General features: G+C 30.3%; 1 protein-coding gene across 1 annotated transcript in view; it reads left to right on the top strand.

The window, feature by feature from the left end:
* The window catches only part of LOC130898560 (CKLF-like MARVEL transmembrane domain-containing protein 4), a 53,983-nt gene extending 41,988 nt beyond the window's left edge, over positions 1 to 11,995 (top strand). The window contains exons 2-4 of the mRNA XM_057807946.1: positions 3,117 to 3,284; positions 4,932 to 5,051; positions 7,481 to 11,995. Of these exons, the coding sequence (XP_057663929.1) occupies positions 3,117 to 3,284; positions 4,932 to 5,051; positions 7,481 to 7,567 (375 nt within the window). The 3' untranslated portion in view covers positions 7,568 to 11,995. The remainder of the gene's footprint in view (positions 1 to 3,116; positions 3,285 to 4,931; positions 5,052 to 7,480) is intronic.
* Positions 11,996 to 14,878: the final 2,883 nt, after the last annotated feature.

The following is a 14,878-nucleotide window of genomic DNA, read 5'->3' as shown; positions in this document are numbered from 1 at the left end:
TTTATGCTCTATAGTTTTCGCTCCGGCAATTTTTTTCGAATTCTACGTAGTTTTTGAGTTATTCAAGATTCAAAATATTTTTGAACGTTCAAACCCATTTTATAATGGAAATTTTGAGATTAGGAAAAACTTGAAAAATTGTGTTGTGCTCTACATTTTTTGTACCGGCGGTTTGTGTCGAAATCCTCATAGTTTTCGAGTTATCCGCAATACAAAATGTTTTTGAGTACATGAACCCATTTTACGGTGAAAATTTTGAGGCCAGGAAAAAATGCTTGTTACGGCAGTTTTTGTTTTCGAATTCCTCATAGTTTCGCGTTTCAAAATTTTTTTAGTCCCAAAATTTAACAAATCCTTACCCGCAATTTTGTTGCTAGACTTATTCAGTATTCCAAAACCTCCCAAAATCTAGATAATCAAAACCACCCAATTAAATTTAAGGTTATAGATCAAAATCGCCTTATTTGCCTGTACTATAATAAATGCCTTGGATGGTCGTCGTAAGTAATAAAAGATTGTAAATAATATTAAAATAGGTGTAATTATTTTAAAAATCACAAGGTCACTGTATATATTACCTATTTTATCAACAATATACTGAGTAAACATGAATGGTGCCTTTGAATTATTAACTAAATGCAGTTGTATTATTTTAAATTGATATCCAATTTACAAGACGTCCTTGTTTTTGAAGTTGCTCAAAATTTGTCTAAATAAATCGGTGACGAGATATTGGTTATATTTACTCGATGGCGTATGCTATTTCAGCGCATTGAAATAGAGGTTAGTTTCACATATTAGTCCAGGCAAATTAGAATATAAAATGGAAAAATTGTAACTTGGACTTTAATAACTGTATTGGGATTTATAGTTCAAAAGTGAAAAACGTCCAATAGAAAATAATTTCAAGTATACAACATAGATTTATTTGTGTGTCATCGCACAAAATTATATTCTATTGAAAGAATCTGCCTATTTCATATAGACTACTACAATTTTCCAAATTTATTTTGTTGGAATAGAGTCTAATGAAAAATTTTTTTTCGTGATTTGCTTGATTACTTTGTTTTAATGATCAATATTTAAAGAATTGTCTCTCCCTACAAGATTTTAAATTCACCATACAACGACATTCATATAAATACAATTTTACGTCCTTTAGATACATACGCCAATGCAAAGTAATACGTTACCAATTTTGTCGATACTAATAAGGCCATTTCCGTTCTTTTTTGCTCTTCCTTTGGCTCGTGATGCAATAATAAAAGAGAGTGCAACCGCACCTGCGAAGTCTACTAGGTCATCCACCTTGAAAGTACCGCAGAGGCGTAGCTTGAGAAATTATCAAGGGCAATAAATTTGTTGTACAACTTATAAAGCCTCTTATTCTCAACAATTTCGGAAAAAACTGGGTGAAAAAAGTATTTAGATAAAGCTTCAATTAATGATTTAAATAAATTTAAAGAACCTTGAAAGCATAATATGGAGAGTATCAATTTCCAATGATCACTTTGTTTATTAAATGATCATATAAAAAGGAAACCTTGATATTCGAAGTATAGTCACGCTCTTTGATACTCTTTGGAAAAACTATTCTTTGGTTATAAACACTAAAAACTCTAGCACTGCATTCTTCATAATTCCTTTGGATTCAAATTTTTTCCATGCAAGAAATTCATCATGAAGTTTGGTAGCTTTCAACCGCTTTACTTAAATATTTCACATAGAAATTGAGGTTTTCCGTAATTCTGTAATACATTATAGGTTCATCATTCCAATGTACTTGAAAACTGTGCGTTGCAATTTTCGTTTTCTGCACCCAAAGAAAAACGCGTTCAAAAAACTGGTGACGTTTTATCGGATGAGCCCATGCAAGTATTCCAACTTGATAGGGACTGTTCGAGAAATACTAGACTGTGTGATTCATATACTTTCTATATTCGAAAGTTGTGTCAACTCTAGAAAAAAAGGCCAGACACCCTAGACGATTCAGAAAATTCTATATAAACATTTATCAACATTTTTGAATTCTTATTAAATTCTAATGAACTCTAATTGCACAAATAAGTTTTATTTACCTGCTGCTATTTCCCAAAACAAAACAAAATAAAAAAAATAAAACAAAACTAAACTTCTTCTCTTTAAGTTAAACAATAAAAAAAAAACAATTTTTGGTTGGTAGAAACCTGCTTTAAGAGCTCCGTTTCTTTCAAAAAGTAGTTGTAAAAATCATTACACATCAAATGTTTTGAATCAAATTCTACCAACATTTTAGCTACAGTGTCATCATGTAATCAGTCGTGTTCTTTTGACCATTGCTGATCTATCAAGGAAAAAACTTTTTCAACGTTTGCGTTATGTCTTGGAATCGCGAAGTAATACATACAAGGAACTCTGGAAAGCAATCTTGACTACACATCGATTTGAAATAGGCTGCACACTTCTTGTGTGCGAACAGTTTCTTAAAATCGATGTTCTCTTCGTTATTGTTCAGGAAACTTTTAAGGTTTTGAAGTTGATCAAAACATTTGCTATCGGACGAGACTGCATAGTGCCGGAGCATTCGACAGTCGACATCATTTGTTTTAGCAGGACATGCAATCGAGAAGCCTGACTAAGTTTGGCTTTATCCGGACACCTGGTAGTCCTACTCTGGTCTAGGGTAGAGCTATCTATCTTCGTTCCATTATCCGCAGTCTAGTATTCCTTTGTCTATCTATGATTTAGTGTATATACTGTTTGGATTGACTTGAGCGTGAGACCGTTTATTGCTTGTCTTCCGAATTTGAGCTCATTTCTGGTAACGTACGTGCTTCTGTCATTGGATAGTATGTGCATTAATATTTTTTGTTTGTTTTCTCGATTCATAATTTGTAAATTGAAATTATATTAATTATTACACGACTCATGAATGCGCATTTTGAAAACTTACCAACTTACCTGCGCACAAAATCGATCCGTTTCGGTTCTGGGACAATACAAAAATGGGGTGTTGGAACAAACTTTATGTACATCGAATTTATTAGTAGTAAACCCAATTATAAATCACCATTAATGAGTACAGACTTGTTTTGTTCCAACGACTTTTAATTGATACATATTTTTTTTATTTCTAGATATTTGGTATTCTATGTATGGCTTTAGCATCACCAGCTTATTACAGTGGTACACATTTTTTCCTGTTCGTTGCTACAACCAGTTTTATTTTCACAATTCTATGGATTTTCATATACCTATTAGGAATTAGAGAAGCATTGAAACTACCAATCAATTGGATTCTGTCAGTAAGTAATATTGAAAATCAATTAATATTCTATCAAAGTCATTTGGCAATTTGAAATTTTAGTAATGTGTGCTCTGTTCGTCGATTAAATCGATCCTACTTCAAACCTAGTTCTGGATAACATCGATAATAAAAAATCGACACCTAACTGTTCATCTTAGGGTGATCCGGGACTTGATGTAAAAAATTCGGGAGTGAGTAGATGGTGTGAAAATGATGCTGTGACATAAAAATTCTCATACGACCCCTCGTTTCTGAGTTATAAGCCTTTAAAATAAAGTCACAACTTATATTCAAGTATATTCTCTAAATTAACGAGGGCCGTTTCTTTTCAACCTCCGATAGGCTATAAATAAAAGACAACTTCATATAAAACAATAATTTTATTACCAAAAGATGGGTACAGTTGAAGTTTTCCCCATACACACGACTCTGATGAATTTCTGCAGCACTATGGCCTTCAGCCTGTAGAAAACGAAGCACACTTCGCAATTCACACTTGGCGGGAGCATCAATAATGGCGGACATGTTTACGTGGCTGTAGCACAACGCCGACTGACGCTTGAATCTCAACAATGGCAGAGAGTGTAGTGGGAGAGCTTCGCAGTTGCCTACAGTGCTTGTCCGCTATCTTCTGTCCACCTAGCATCTGACATTAGAAATTTATGAATTTCCAATGGATGATTATGTATGTCCATAGTAATGTGTTTGGATGGAAAACATAATTCTACACCACTATCAGAAGGGCAGGAGCAGCTTATACCCAATGGTTAACAACGATTTAACGAAAAGGTACTCCTTGTTCAACTCGATAAAATTTATGATTTAGGAAGTATGTATGTATATAAGGCAGAATCTTGGAATGCTCTTTCAAGTTCAAAGAAATATCCTTCGTAGACTTCGGAAGTGCAAGTTGCCCACTTCGAACATTTATTATAGTTTTTTTTTTAAATTTTTATGACATAAGTTGTACAAATAATAAGGAAAACTTGTGTACCAGCATTTAGTTCCAAAATGATGGTGCACAACCACATTAACGCCTTAAGTTTAAAGAAAGTTGGATTGGTGGATCAATGAAGTGGTCACCTAGGTCTTGAATTTTTTCTGTAGGGACATTTGAAAATGTCTACGTTCCAATAAAAAAGTTAGTAATTTAATACAACCAATTAGAATGAAATGAGACGATAACTCCGCAGATGATGTAAATCAGGCCTACCATCGTCTTGACCTATGTCAGATAGTGAATGGGACACTGTTTAAATAATTCCTTCAAGGAATAATTTTAATTTAAAAGACTGCACGGTTAATTTAAAAGTTATAAAAATTTAGTTTTTCGTTTTTAGTTTCATTTTTCATTAATTTTATCTTCGTTTTTCTTCTGTGACCTCTATTTAAATTATTTTTTTGACGTTTTATTTTTGTGACTTCCGTCAAAAGATATACTGTTTTGACATTTTATTCGGAAGTGAACATTGTACGATTTATGAATTTTGCGCATTCATTATAACTCTCTATATGCCATTATCTTTCCATCGAAACGATTCTTATCATCGTGATCTTTGCGATAGTCCTCAACATCCGATATTTTTTCAATACTGTACTCGGTATATTGTTAGTTTAAATATTAAATTGTATATTTAATTTTCAGGAATTGGTTAACACGGGTTTCTGGGCGATATTGTACATCGTTGCTTTCATCGTTCAGTTAATTATAGCATCAGGAACACACCCTATTTTATACTTTAGAGATGCCTATATAGCAGCTGGGGTAAGTTTTAACCTGTTTATTAAGAACTAGCTAACACGACAAACTTTATACCGCCAAAAAGTCAATAAGGTCGTGTTAAAGATTATCTTAACTTACTAGAATTATTGTTCATAATTGTTAATAATGCGGCTCGAAGGACCATATTTTCGAGTGCAATCAACTGTAAATAAATCTGCTTTGTTTAAATTTAAATAAAAAGTACTAACATTTCAAGTACTCGTGTTTTATGTTTTTGAAAATCGTATACTCGACATTTGCCACATTTCGGCGTGCAGTTGATTTAAATTTATCGGCACTAAACATATTACTCTCTCCGTTTATTCAAAAAATCGTGTCAACTCACAACTGAATACTATACATCTATGTATATTTTCTTTGTATAAAAACGATTATGTGGAGCTTCTTATGAGCTAAATTTTTTGTATGAAATGTTTTTCTCTAAAATCAATATTTTCGTAGATATTTTGTAAAACTGTTATAACTTTAAAGGGGTCTGGGGGGAAAACGAGGCTTTGTCAGTAAAAATGCTTTTAGGAATTATCTCCTTAAATGAAGGAAAAGCTTTCGCAAAATTTCAGCAAAATCTTTTCGGAATTTTAACCCATTTTATTGTTAATCTTACTACTACACATTTTCTAATACTCGTAGTAATACATTTATTACATATAGATTGATCATTACGAACCTAACAATAATGGAGCCTGCAAATGATCAGTTTCATATTTTATTCCTGATAAGTCGTTAAGAATAATGGATACTTTTATAGTTTCTTTGCATAATTTAATAAATATAAGACCATTAGGTTCCCAGGTAATTTAACTAATAATACAATGTATTAGTATGGATAAATATTAGAATCAGGATCATAATATTGGCAATTAAAGAGGAAGAATACTTGGAAAAGCAAAATGGAAAGTATGATTAGGTTAGGTTAGGTTAAACAACTACGTATTAGAATGACAAAAAATATTATAGATCAAAGAAGAACAAAACAAGAAGACTAAAGACTGCAAAGAAAAGTATAAGAGGGAAAAAGAGTTTAGGAAGGGAAGGGACACCAAAGAGTAGAATGTTATTTGTTTTAGCATTTTAATTTCTTTGATACACTTCATATTTTATCTCTCACATTCAGTATGTACCAATCAAATAGTGAGGAAATGTTTGCAGGGACGAATCGTGTATTAATAAATCAGATCTCCTACATCACATATCATAAGCGATCAATCTAGTATAATAAGTGTGTGCAGAATAAGAAGAAATGCATTTGTAATTTTAATCTTTCTCAATTGTTATTAAAGTTTCAAATGTCCCAGTCAAATAGACAATAAATAAATTTGCAACACACTCAAAACGAAATACTGCTTATTCTAGAACTCAACTATTCAATAGTTTCCTTTGCTTTTCGTATTTTCGAAATGATTATACATAAACTTAGAAACTGTCAGTTACTGACCTAAATTATTCAATGATATCTATTTTCTCGTATTTATTGAAGTTTTTATGGGTTGAGTCGGTATAAACTTAAACACATTATTTATTAATAAAATAAATAAGAAACAAGAAAAAATCAATTCTATACCACCGTTCCCGATCAGGCACATCTTTTAGGTGAATTGAAATATGAAAATAACAAAGAATTTTTTAATCCCAAATACTTGTTTCGTACACTAAAATTTGTCTAGTCAATTTTTCTAGTTAGTGGAACAGAATTTTTGTTAATTCCAATCAATTTTGTAGCTAGATTTTAAATAAATTGATAAAGTCAACATTTGAAAAAAATTACACGTACTTTTGTTATTAATTTTTTAAGAAACGTATAGTGCTGAAGGTACTTCACATGCTGGAAGTAACAATAAGCTGTAATATAAACAGCAAATGTCAAATTTTTAGTTTTAATTTCCACGTCAAAATAATATTTTTGAAGTGTTATTTTTCACACTTGTAATCTAATAATTGGCTCGTTTATGAAATCTTATTGAACATTACCTTATAGTTCAACAGCCTCTCCCCTTTCAAAATCAGGAAGTCGTTCAACAAAATCCTGGTTTTCCTAGGGTAATTCCTTCATATTTATTATTAGTATTGGTACATATAAGTTTGAAACTGCATTAAAGGTAAATTTATAGAAAATTTTGCTAGTTTATCAAAATGTATAGGTTAAATTACTATCGTTTTATAAAATCTGACAGTTTCTTGATTACGTATTACTTTCAGTAACGAGTAAAAAAACTCTATAGAAAAAAATATAAACCCTGGTACAAATCTAAAAATTTTAAGAAAATAAAAGATTTTGAGTGAGCGTTGCCTTACATTGGAAAACATATTGTATAATCACCGAAACAATCTCTTTTTCCAAAATATTATGTTTGTTATAGGTTTATAGTCTACTGTTTTAGGTGCACATTAAATTTTTTTATTTCTATTTTCAGGTTTTTGGACTGTTCAACGCCATAGTTTACTGCTTCGCTACATATCTTCTCTACGTAGAAATGAAACGAAATCAAACAACGAATTAATTGTTGCATTATTTTTGTTGAATGGTCAAAAATTTATCTTTAAGACAATTTGTACTGTTTTAGATTAAGCCACTGAGTACCTTAGTTATGAATCAATTCACATAAATCATAAATTTAAAAATAAGTTTCCAATATAGAATAAAACTTTATAACCGAATTTCAACATCGAGTTTTGAAAAAAACGTATACATATTTTTACGGTGCTTGGTTTCTGAATTATAGGCATGTTTGTTAAAGTGAAAAATTAGGGACGGTCTTATTCAAACAATATGATGTTACAATTTATTTATTTAAAACAGTTTCTAATTGTAGTGTCTTCAGTGTTGTCCCAATTTATATTTTTCGATTCACTGTAAATATTACGGTGTAGTTATTTGTTACATTAGTTGCTTTTATTTTTACAATTTGTTAAGCACTTTATGCTCGAAGTCCATGAGCTTGGTACATAAGAATCAATTGAAACAAACACTGCGGAAGCACTTTTTGAACTATACTTTTCAGTATATATACCTTCTTAATTAAGTTTAAGCAAATACAATTATAAATCTAAAAAAATCGAGTTTGAAATTCTACACTCATAAGCCCAAACATTTTTCTGGTGTTTAATGAGCAAAGGGGAAAACGCAACTGTACATAATTCTTAAAAACGATAATTTGGTACATATATGTTACATGTAGTGCTCACCCATGTGCCCGATTGGATTGCAAAGCAACTACTGATTCATTTTGGACTCATTATACATTGTAGAAGAGCCGGATTGAAGAAAATACTCGTTTCGTTTATTCTATGTAATTATTTTTTAAATGTGAAGTAAGAATTTGTGATATATCTATTGAACTATTGAACGGTATCTTTATCTGTTTAAAAATGTTATCGTTCCTAAATTTACTGCAAAAATTAACAAACTAAAGTGAATAAAACGAATAATATCTTCTATTTGGCTTTGTAATAATATTATTTTAGAAATTGTAACAATTAACTACTGTTTTTCAATTAATTCCATTAAGAATTTGAGGAGTGAAAATACTCAGTCACACACAACTCAATTGAATTGAATTGAATATTTGAAGTGAGTTACTCGAGAATGATCCACGCGTCAAAACCTCATTTTTAACTAAAAAGTACTATTGAAGGAGGTACAAAGAACATCGGTTTGTCATTCTCTTTCTCACTTTACTTAATTCTGATTGGTGTTATATGAAAAGAATTAATATTAAACATCCAATTAGACTAGAGTGAAGAGAGATAGAGAGTAGTACATCGATGTTATTTTTCTCTCTATAAGCAGTTGGACACCCTTGATAAAAGTGATTAAAACAGATGTTCTTGTTAAATTATCGAAGTTATTCGTCTCCAGTATTGTATTTTTGTATTTTCTATATCACACTTAAACAATAATATAATCTTCCTCATATTTCTTCACATTATAATGTCCGTGGCTGTAATATTTATACTCGTTTATCCTGTATATATGTCAGTCTTAAATAACTGACAAAGAGTTCTCGGAAATTATCGTCTATATAGGTGGCTGTGACTTAATCATAGAGTTAATATTAAAGATAGAAAGAGTGGCATTTAAGTTAGTATTTTACTATTGGAAGAGCATAGGTTTACCACTCTCTATCTTCTTTTACTCGCTTCTGATTGGTGTTTTAGACATACAGTTATAATTTAAGATCCAATCAGAATAGAGTAGACAGAGTTGTGTATCGATGATCTCTCTCTCTCTCCCTATCAACAGTTTTAGTTTACTATAACTCGCTCTATTCTTGAATGTTGATTCTATGGAATTAATTCGATAATGATCTGTACGTTGGGAAAGTAATGGGATCCTGTTATAATACTGAACGAAGGAATTGGTTCAAAAAGTTATATGATAAGATCACAGATCTCCGATATTTAGATGGCTCATGACTGTATTATTTGTTCTGAATAATTTTACATTGACAGAAATGGGCGGGAGTTAGGTTATTAATGGCAAATTTAATTTTTGTTAATGGCTTGTAATTTAAATGGATTGATCTACGTGTAAATTGTCAAATTTATGTTGAAATATTATCTAAAGTTATCTAAAAATATTAAAGTGATTAGTTGCTCAAATAAAATATATATAAATCGGGCTTTGATAATAAAATATAGAGAAACTTGTTGTAAAATACGTGTACGCCTATAAAGGGTCTACAAACACAGATAATCATCTCATAGATTCCGAAAAAGTCTTTGATAACCTTAACATAACAACTAATATTCTCAACTGTTTTTTGAAAAACAAATTTCAAACAAAACGCTATAAAACTTTCAGAAAAATTGACAGGTACACAAATATATAATATGTAAATTAAGTTTATTTTTCGGTAGGTTTTTATTTGCCATCAAAATGATAAAGAATCAAAGAATAGCAAACGCGACGCAGAGAAGGGGCAAGATGATATTGTACACCGACTTTCGAATAAAAAAAATTAATACAAAAATAAAAATAGATTAAGAAAATTCAGATTTTGTCACAAACAATGAAAATAAAATATTGTACGATATTGTCTTAGTAGGAAGATTATCTCATATAGAAAATTTTCGACGAAAGCTTTAAAGCGAGACCAATATATAAAGTTTGTGGTTTCAAATTTTTTAAACAAAACTGTAAATCCAAATATAGTTCGTGGCCTCGAGTAACTTACTCCATAAATACTTCATAAAAAAAGTTAGATTACTGGGTTCGGTTCAAGATTATCACATTTGTAACTTAATATCACAAATATCCTACGTAATGATCAAGAGGGACATATTATTATAGTTCTTAAGGTACTTAGTACAATGAAAAAAACCATGTGTGTATACACATTGGAAGTTATACTTCTTTGGCTTAAATAAGCGCAGAAAAAAATCAAAATTTCATCTAGTGTTATGAAATATGTATTTATTAATATTAGAAACATTCAAGTTTATGAACGTACTTAAACATTATTGTATTATAGAAACACTTTTATCACGAATATTCATAAAAATTTTCCTTCACCTTCTTAAGATTCCGTCCACATTGTTGTAGACTGATAATAACTTTTCTGTGCAGCCCAGATTTGTTAGAATATTATATTAGTCGATCCAATATTTCCCGTCCATAATAATTTTATCATGAAAAACTAAACTAAAGCCAAAGAAAAGTTGAAGGATAATATAAAGACTTAAGCAGATGGAATCAATTTTGGATCAAGGCTTGTGACAACTATTGACAACTAGAAGGACCCAAGCTCAAGGAAATCAGTTTTAAATTAGTAATAGAAATATGGAAATAAGAAATGATACAGAAAAAGAATTATTATTCCCATTCCATGAGAGGTGACGCACCTGAATGTGTCAACTACAAAAGAAACTTATTTTAATCTCACAATTCTAAATTAGAGGTTAAAAGATAAGAAAATACTTGATTAACTATTTGGATTTAGAAAAGGATAAGTCAATTATGAACCAATTTACATTATGACATAAATAATTTAAGAAAATACAAATACAATATTAATCAGAATATATTATTAATAAAATTTAAACAGGATTTTGATAGTATGAATTAATGAAGACCTATTGGGGTCCCGAGGAAAATGAAGAGGCTGATCAAAGGAGCAGCAAGAGTAAAGACAGAAGAAGAACCAGCAAAGGAATTTGAATAAGGCAAGGAGATACAATGCGCACAACTCTTTTATAATATTTCTCTAGATGGAGAATCAAGAAAAAACTAAAACATTTATTTAGAAATATAGAATAAAGTAATACGAAATAGAAATAAATTTTAGGTAGGTTTCTTTTTCAAAAGAGATATCAAGAAAACTTCAGAAATTGGATCAGAGGATATAATCAACTTTATTTAATACAAACCATACCAGTAAAGCGAAAAGATTAAAGGAAACACAAACATAGACAGATATGAAGCAGCGATTCGATTAGTGAAACGAATCTAATACAAAAAAATGAAATGGAACACTGTCTAGTTATAACAGGAGGACAAAGAATGGAGAAGATATTATGAAATTCATAAAAATACGCAGACTAAAAGGATATGGACATATTTACAGAAGAAGTGAAGAGGTTAGACTGAAAATTTAAAAGAGGGAAAACCAATGGAAACGACTAAAAACGGGATGTGGAGAACAAGTTAATATGAATTTGAAGACAATAAATAAATAGAAAACGAATAAAAAAAGTAAAACCTAGACAGTTATATAGGAAAACATTAGAAAAAAACTAAATAAGAAAGAAAAAACTACAATGGATTCAAGATGTTTCCGTGAAAAAATTCATTGTCTAGCTAGAACAGGGAGACAAAGAATAGAGAAGATATTGCCAAATTCATGAAATTACACAGACTTGGATGATACGGACACAGTTACAGAAGTAGTGGAGAAGATACACGGAGAAAATAAAATAGTAGAAACCAATGGAAATGCTAAAAATGAGATGGGAATAGTTAATACGGATTTGAAGAGTGTGAATATCAAGGAAACGAATAAGAAAATGAAATACTGACATTCATAAAGAAAAACAGTAGAAAAAACTAGGTTACATTGCAAGATGTGGACAAAAAACAAGAAGCTACAAAGAATTAGATCTCATACCCCTCAGAATTTGTAGTATCTATTCCTAGTACATCCACATTCTCAAGTATCAAATTTTTTGTCAAGCTCTTCTGTAAGTTTAACATTTGGAACATTCATCAGCAGGAGTAGGGTTTTTAAATTTGGGTTTCGTGATAGTCAATCTATCCATAAAACAATGCTACCGAACTGTCTTATCTAGATTTATAAATATTTGAATAAATGCATTGAGTATGGTTATTAGTTGACTAATTTACCAACCAACTTTGTGGTGTTGCATTTTGACATAGCGGTGTCGGTATGCATCGTAAAAATTTCTCCCCCGAACCACGCCAGAAGTAGTATAACTTCAAAAATGTATTGACTGTATGATTAACAGTCTAAATCTTATGAGTATGTGTAAGATTTTTGTATGATTTTGTATGTTGTAGTAATATGTGTTTATATAGTCGTTTTTCACGCATATTCACTATTTTTTGTTTATTATAATGTTTTTGCTATTAGCTTATGTCTAAAATTCACTTTTTTCAATACTAATGTTTAAGTTTTCAAATTTTATCACGAATAACATTGTACCTAATATTACTGTATAGTTTATTTTTAAAATAAATATTTGTTTTTAATGTCTTTAATCTCAATTTTCCTTGAAAACTTTATTTCATATTATATAGAAGATTGGGCATAGTGACGAGGATATAGGACCGTGAAAATTAAAAAAATAGACTCAAAACATCTAAGGGAATTAAAATAATTCAATAATTTGGATAATTTGAATAGAAAAATCCATCATGAAGTTAAAACTGTGGATTTATTAAAGAGAATCAACTAACCCATAAGAACTCAATGCATAAGGAAATGTTTTACTTTTTGAGGTTATATTTTTGACGTCACTGCTTCTCCTAATTGTTATATTTAGTTTCCAATTTCAGTTCGTTTTTATTTTATGGTGCTTTTTCTTATTGTATTTTTTTATTACACAAATCCCGCATTGTAGTTTACCGATTTTTAAATAACTTTCCATTTTCGTTTTCAAAAAGTTAAATCTTTTAATTATTCATTAATGTGCGTATGCTAGTATTGACTTGAGCTAATTATGTGTGTACCTAAAATGAAGATAATATCCAAGAGAAGTTAAAAAAGTGAGGTCAAATATGAATCATAATAATCCTATACGAAGATTTTATCTCTTGAGAGACCAAGCAAAACAAAAATGACAAAAAATACTATAGTTTAATAATATACTTATTTCTTTGCAATATTTTATTTATTTTGATTATTGTTTTCTTTCGTATATTTCTATAGAAAACTGTTGAAGAATTTAGACTCTACGGTTATTTTTGCAGTGGCCCTCTGTGGAAACTGCAATTTTTCGTTTTGAGTAATTGGTGGCCCTTGTGGCTTGGCTTGTGACATTCTGTGCTGTCATCTTGTATTCCCAAACTGTAATCTTTATTTATATTCTAGAAAAAAGGAAAAGTATGTGGTTCTTCGCTCATATCCTACTATCACCTCTCTTCTTATGGTTTTGGAACCATCATTATATCATGATATGGTACATTTTCTACCAAATATTTTTGTTACAACACACAACAACTTCTCTCGAAACTACTTGCTTTTGACAAATCAATGATCATTGATATTTTTTATTACAATTTCTAGTGGGCAACCAGTGAATGAAAAGAATAATTTCATTCATATATTAAGAATGAGAGAGAATTGATTTATTGTCAAAAAATTGTTTACAATTTGTAGACAAAACCTTGTAAAAAACTAGGATATAAACATACAAATAACTAAATAAAGACACCTAATGAAAGAAAATTTAAGTATAAAGCATACACAGGAAAAATACAATGAATAACAAAATTACGTTTGAAACTGAACATGTGAAAGTTTTTATATGTAATATAGATTTTGTATGTATTATATGTACATTAAACCAGATACTAAAACTAACTATACGGTTATCCTAAAATAGTATTGCGTAATGAATATTATTATTAGAATAAAAGTCTAAATATGAAAAAAAAATTAAGATTTGATTTCAATTGGCATATGATTGTGTATTTTTTGCATTGTGAAGTATTGAGCCTTTAACTAATTCTTAACGTGGAGTAGGTAGATAAAGGTTGTGCTCCGCTTTACTAAGTGAGGGGATAACTGAGCAATGATGTTTCAAAAACTGGAGAAACGTATTTACGAATTCGGTAAACCGATTCAAAGAGGAATAAGGAAGGACGAGTCAATATTTTGAATTTTTTAAAGGAGTCCCGTCAGGCACTGAGCCCTGCTGTTTATAGTCTGAGTAAATATCTAACAGCTCGTAGTTTGAAGATTCACTCAAATCAAGTCGCACCACACGTACCCCAGAAGTGAAGGGCATATCGGAATTGCGACTCGATAAGGGCATAATAACTATACTGTTGTAGATGTGGATAAGTAAGTCAATGGTGGTGATATTTAATAAAAAAGGCTGCAATGTATTTTTATAAGATAAAACTTAGTTTTAGAAACGTTGAGACACAGGAGATGGAAGTGGTACTAGTAGTACTCGATGGAAAAAAGCCAATTTTTACGAAAAACTATTCAATTTCCATTAAAATAACGTTGTTTTAGTTATTATAACCATTAACAGTAGACAACTCTGATTACTGTATAATTCTTTCAAATTCGGTTAGAGCAAATAATCCGAGTGAGATTAATCTAGAAAATGTAGTGCATGAAAGT

This window comes from Diorhabda carinulata, chromosome 10, assembly GCF_026250575.1.
Source record: "Diorhabda carinulata isolate Delta chromosome 10, icDioCari1.1, whole genome shotgun sequence".
Lineage (NCBI taxonomy): Eukaryota > Metazoa > Arthropoda > Insecta > Coleoptera > Chrysomelidae > Diorhabda > Diorhabda carinulata.
This window is presented reverse-complemented; position numbering and strand designations above follow the sequence as displayed.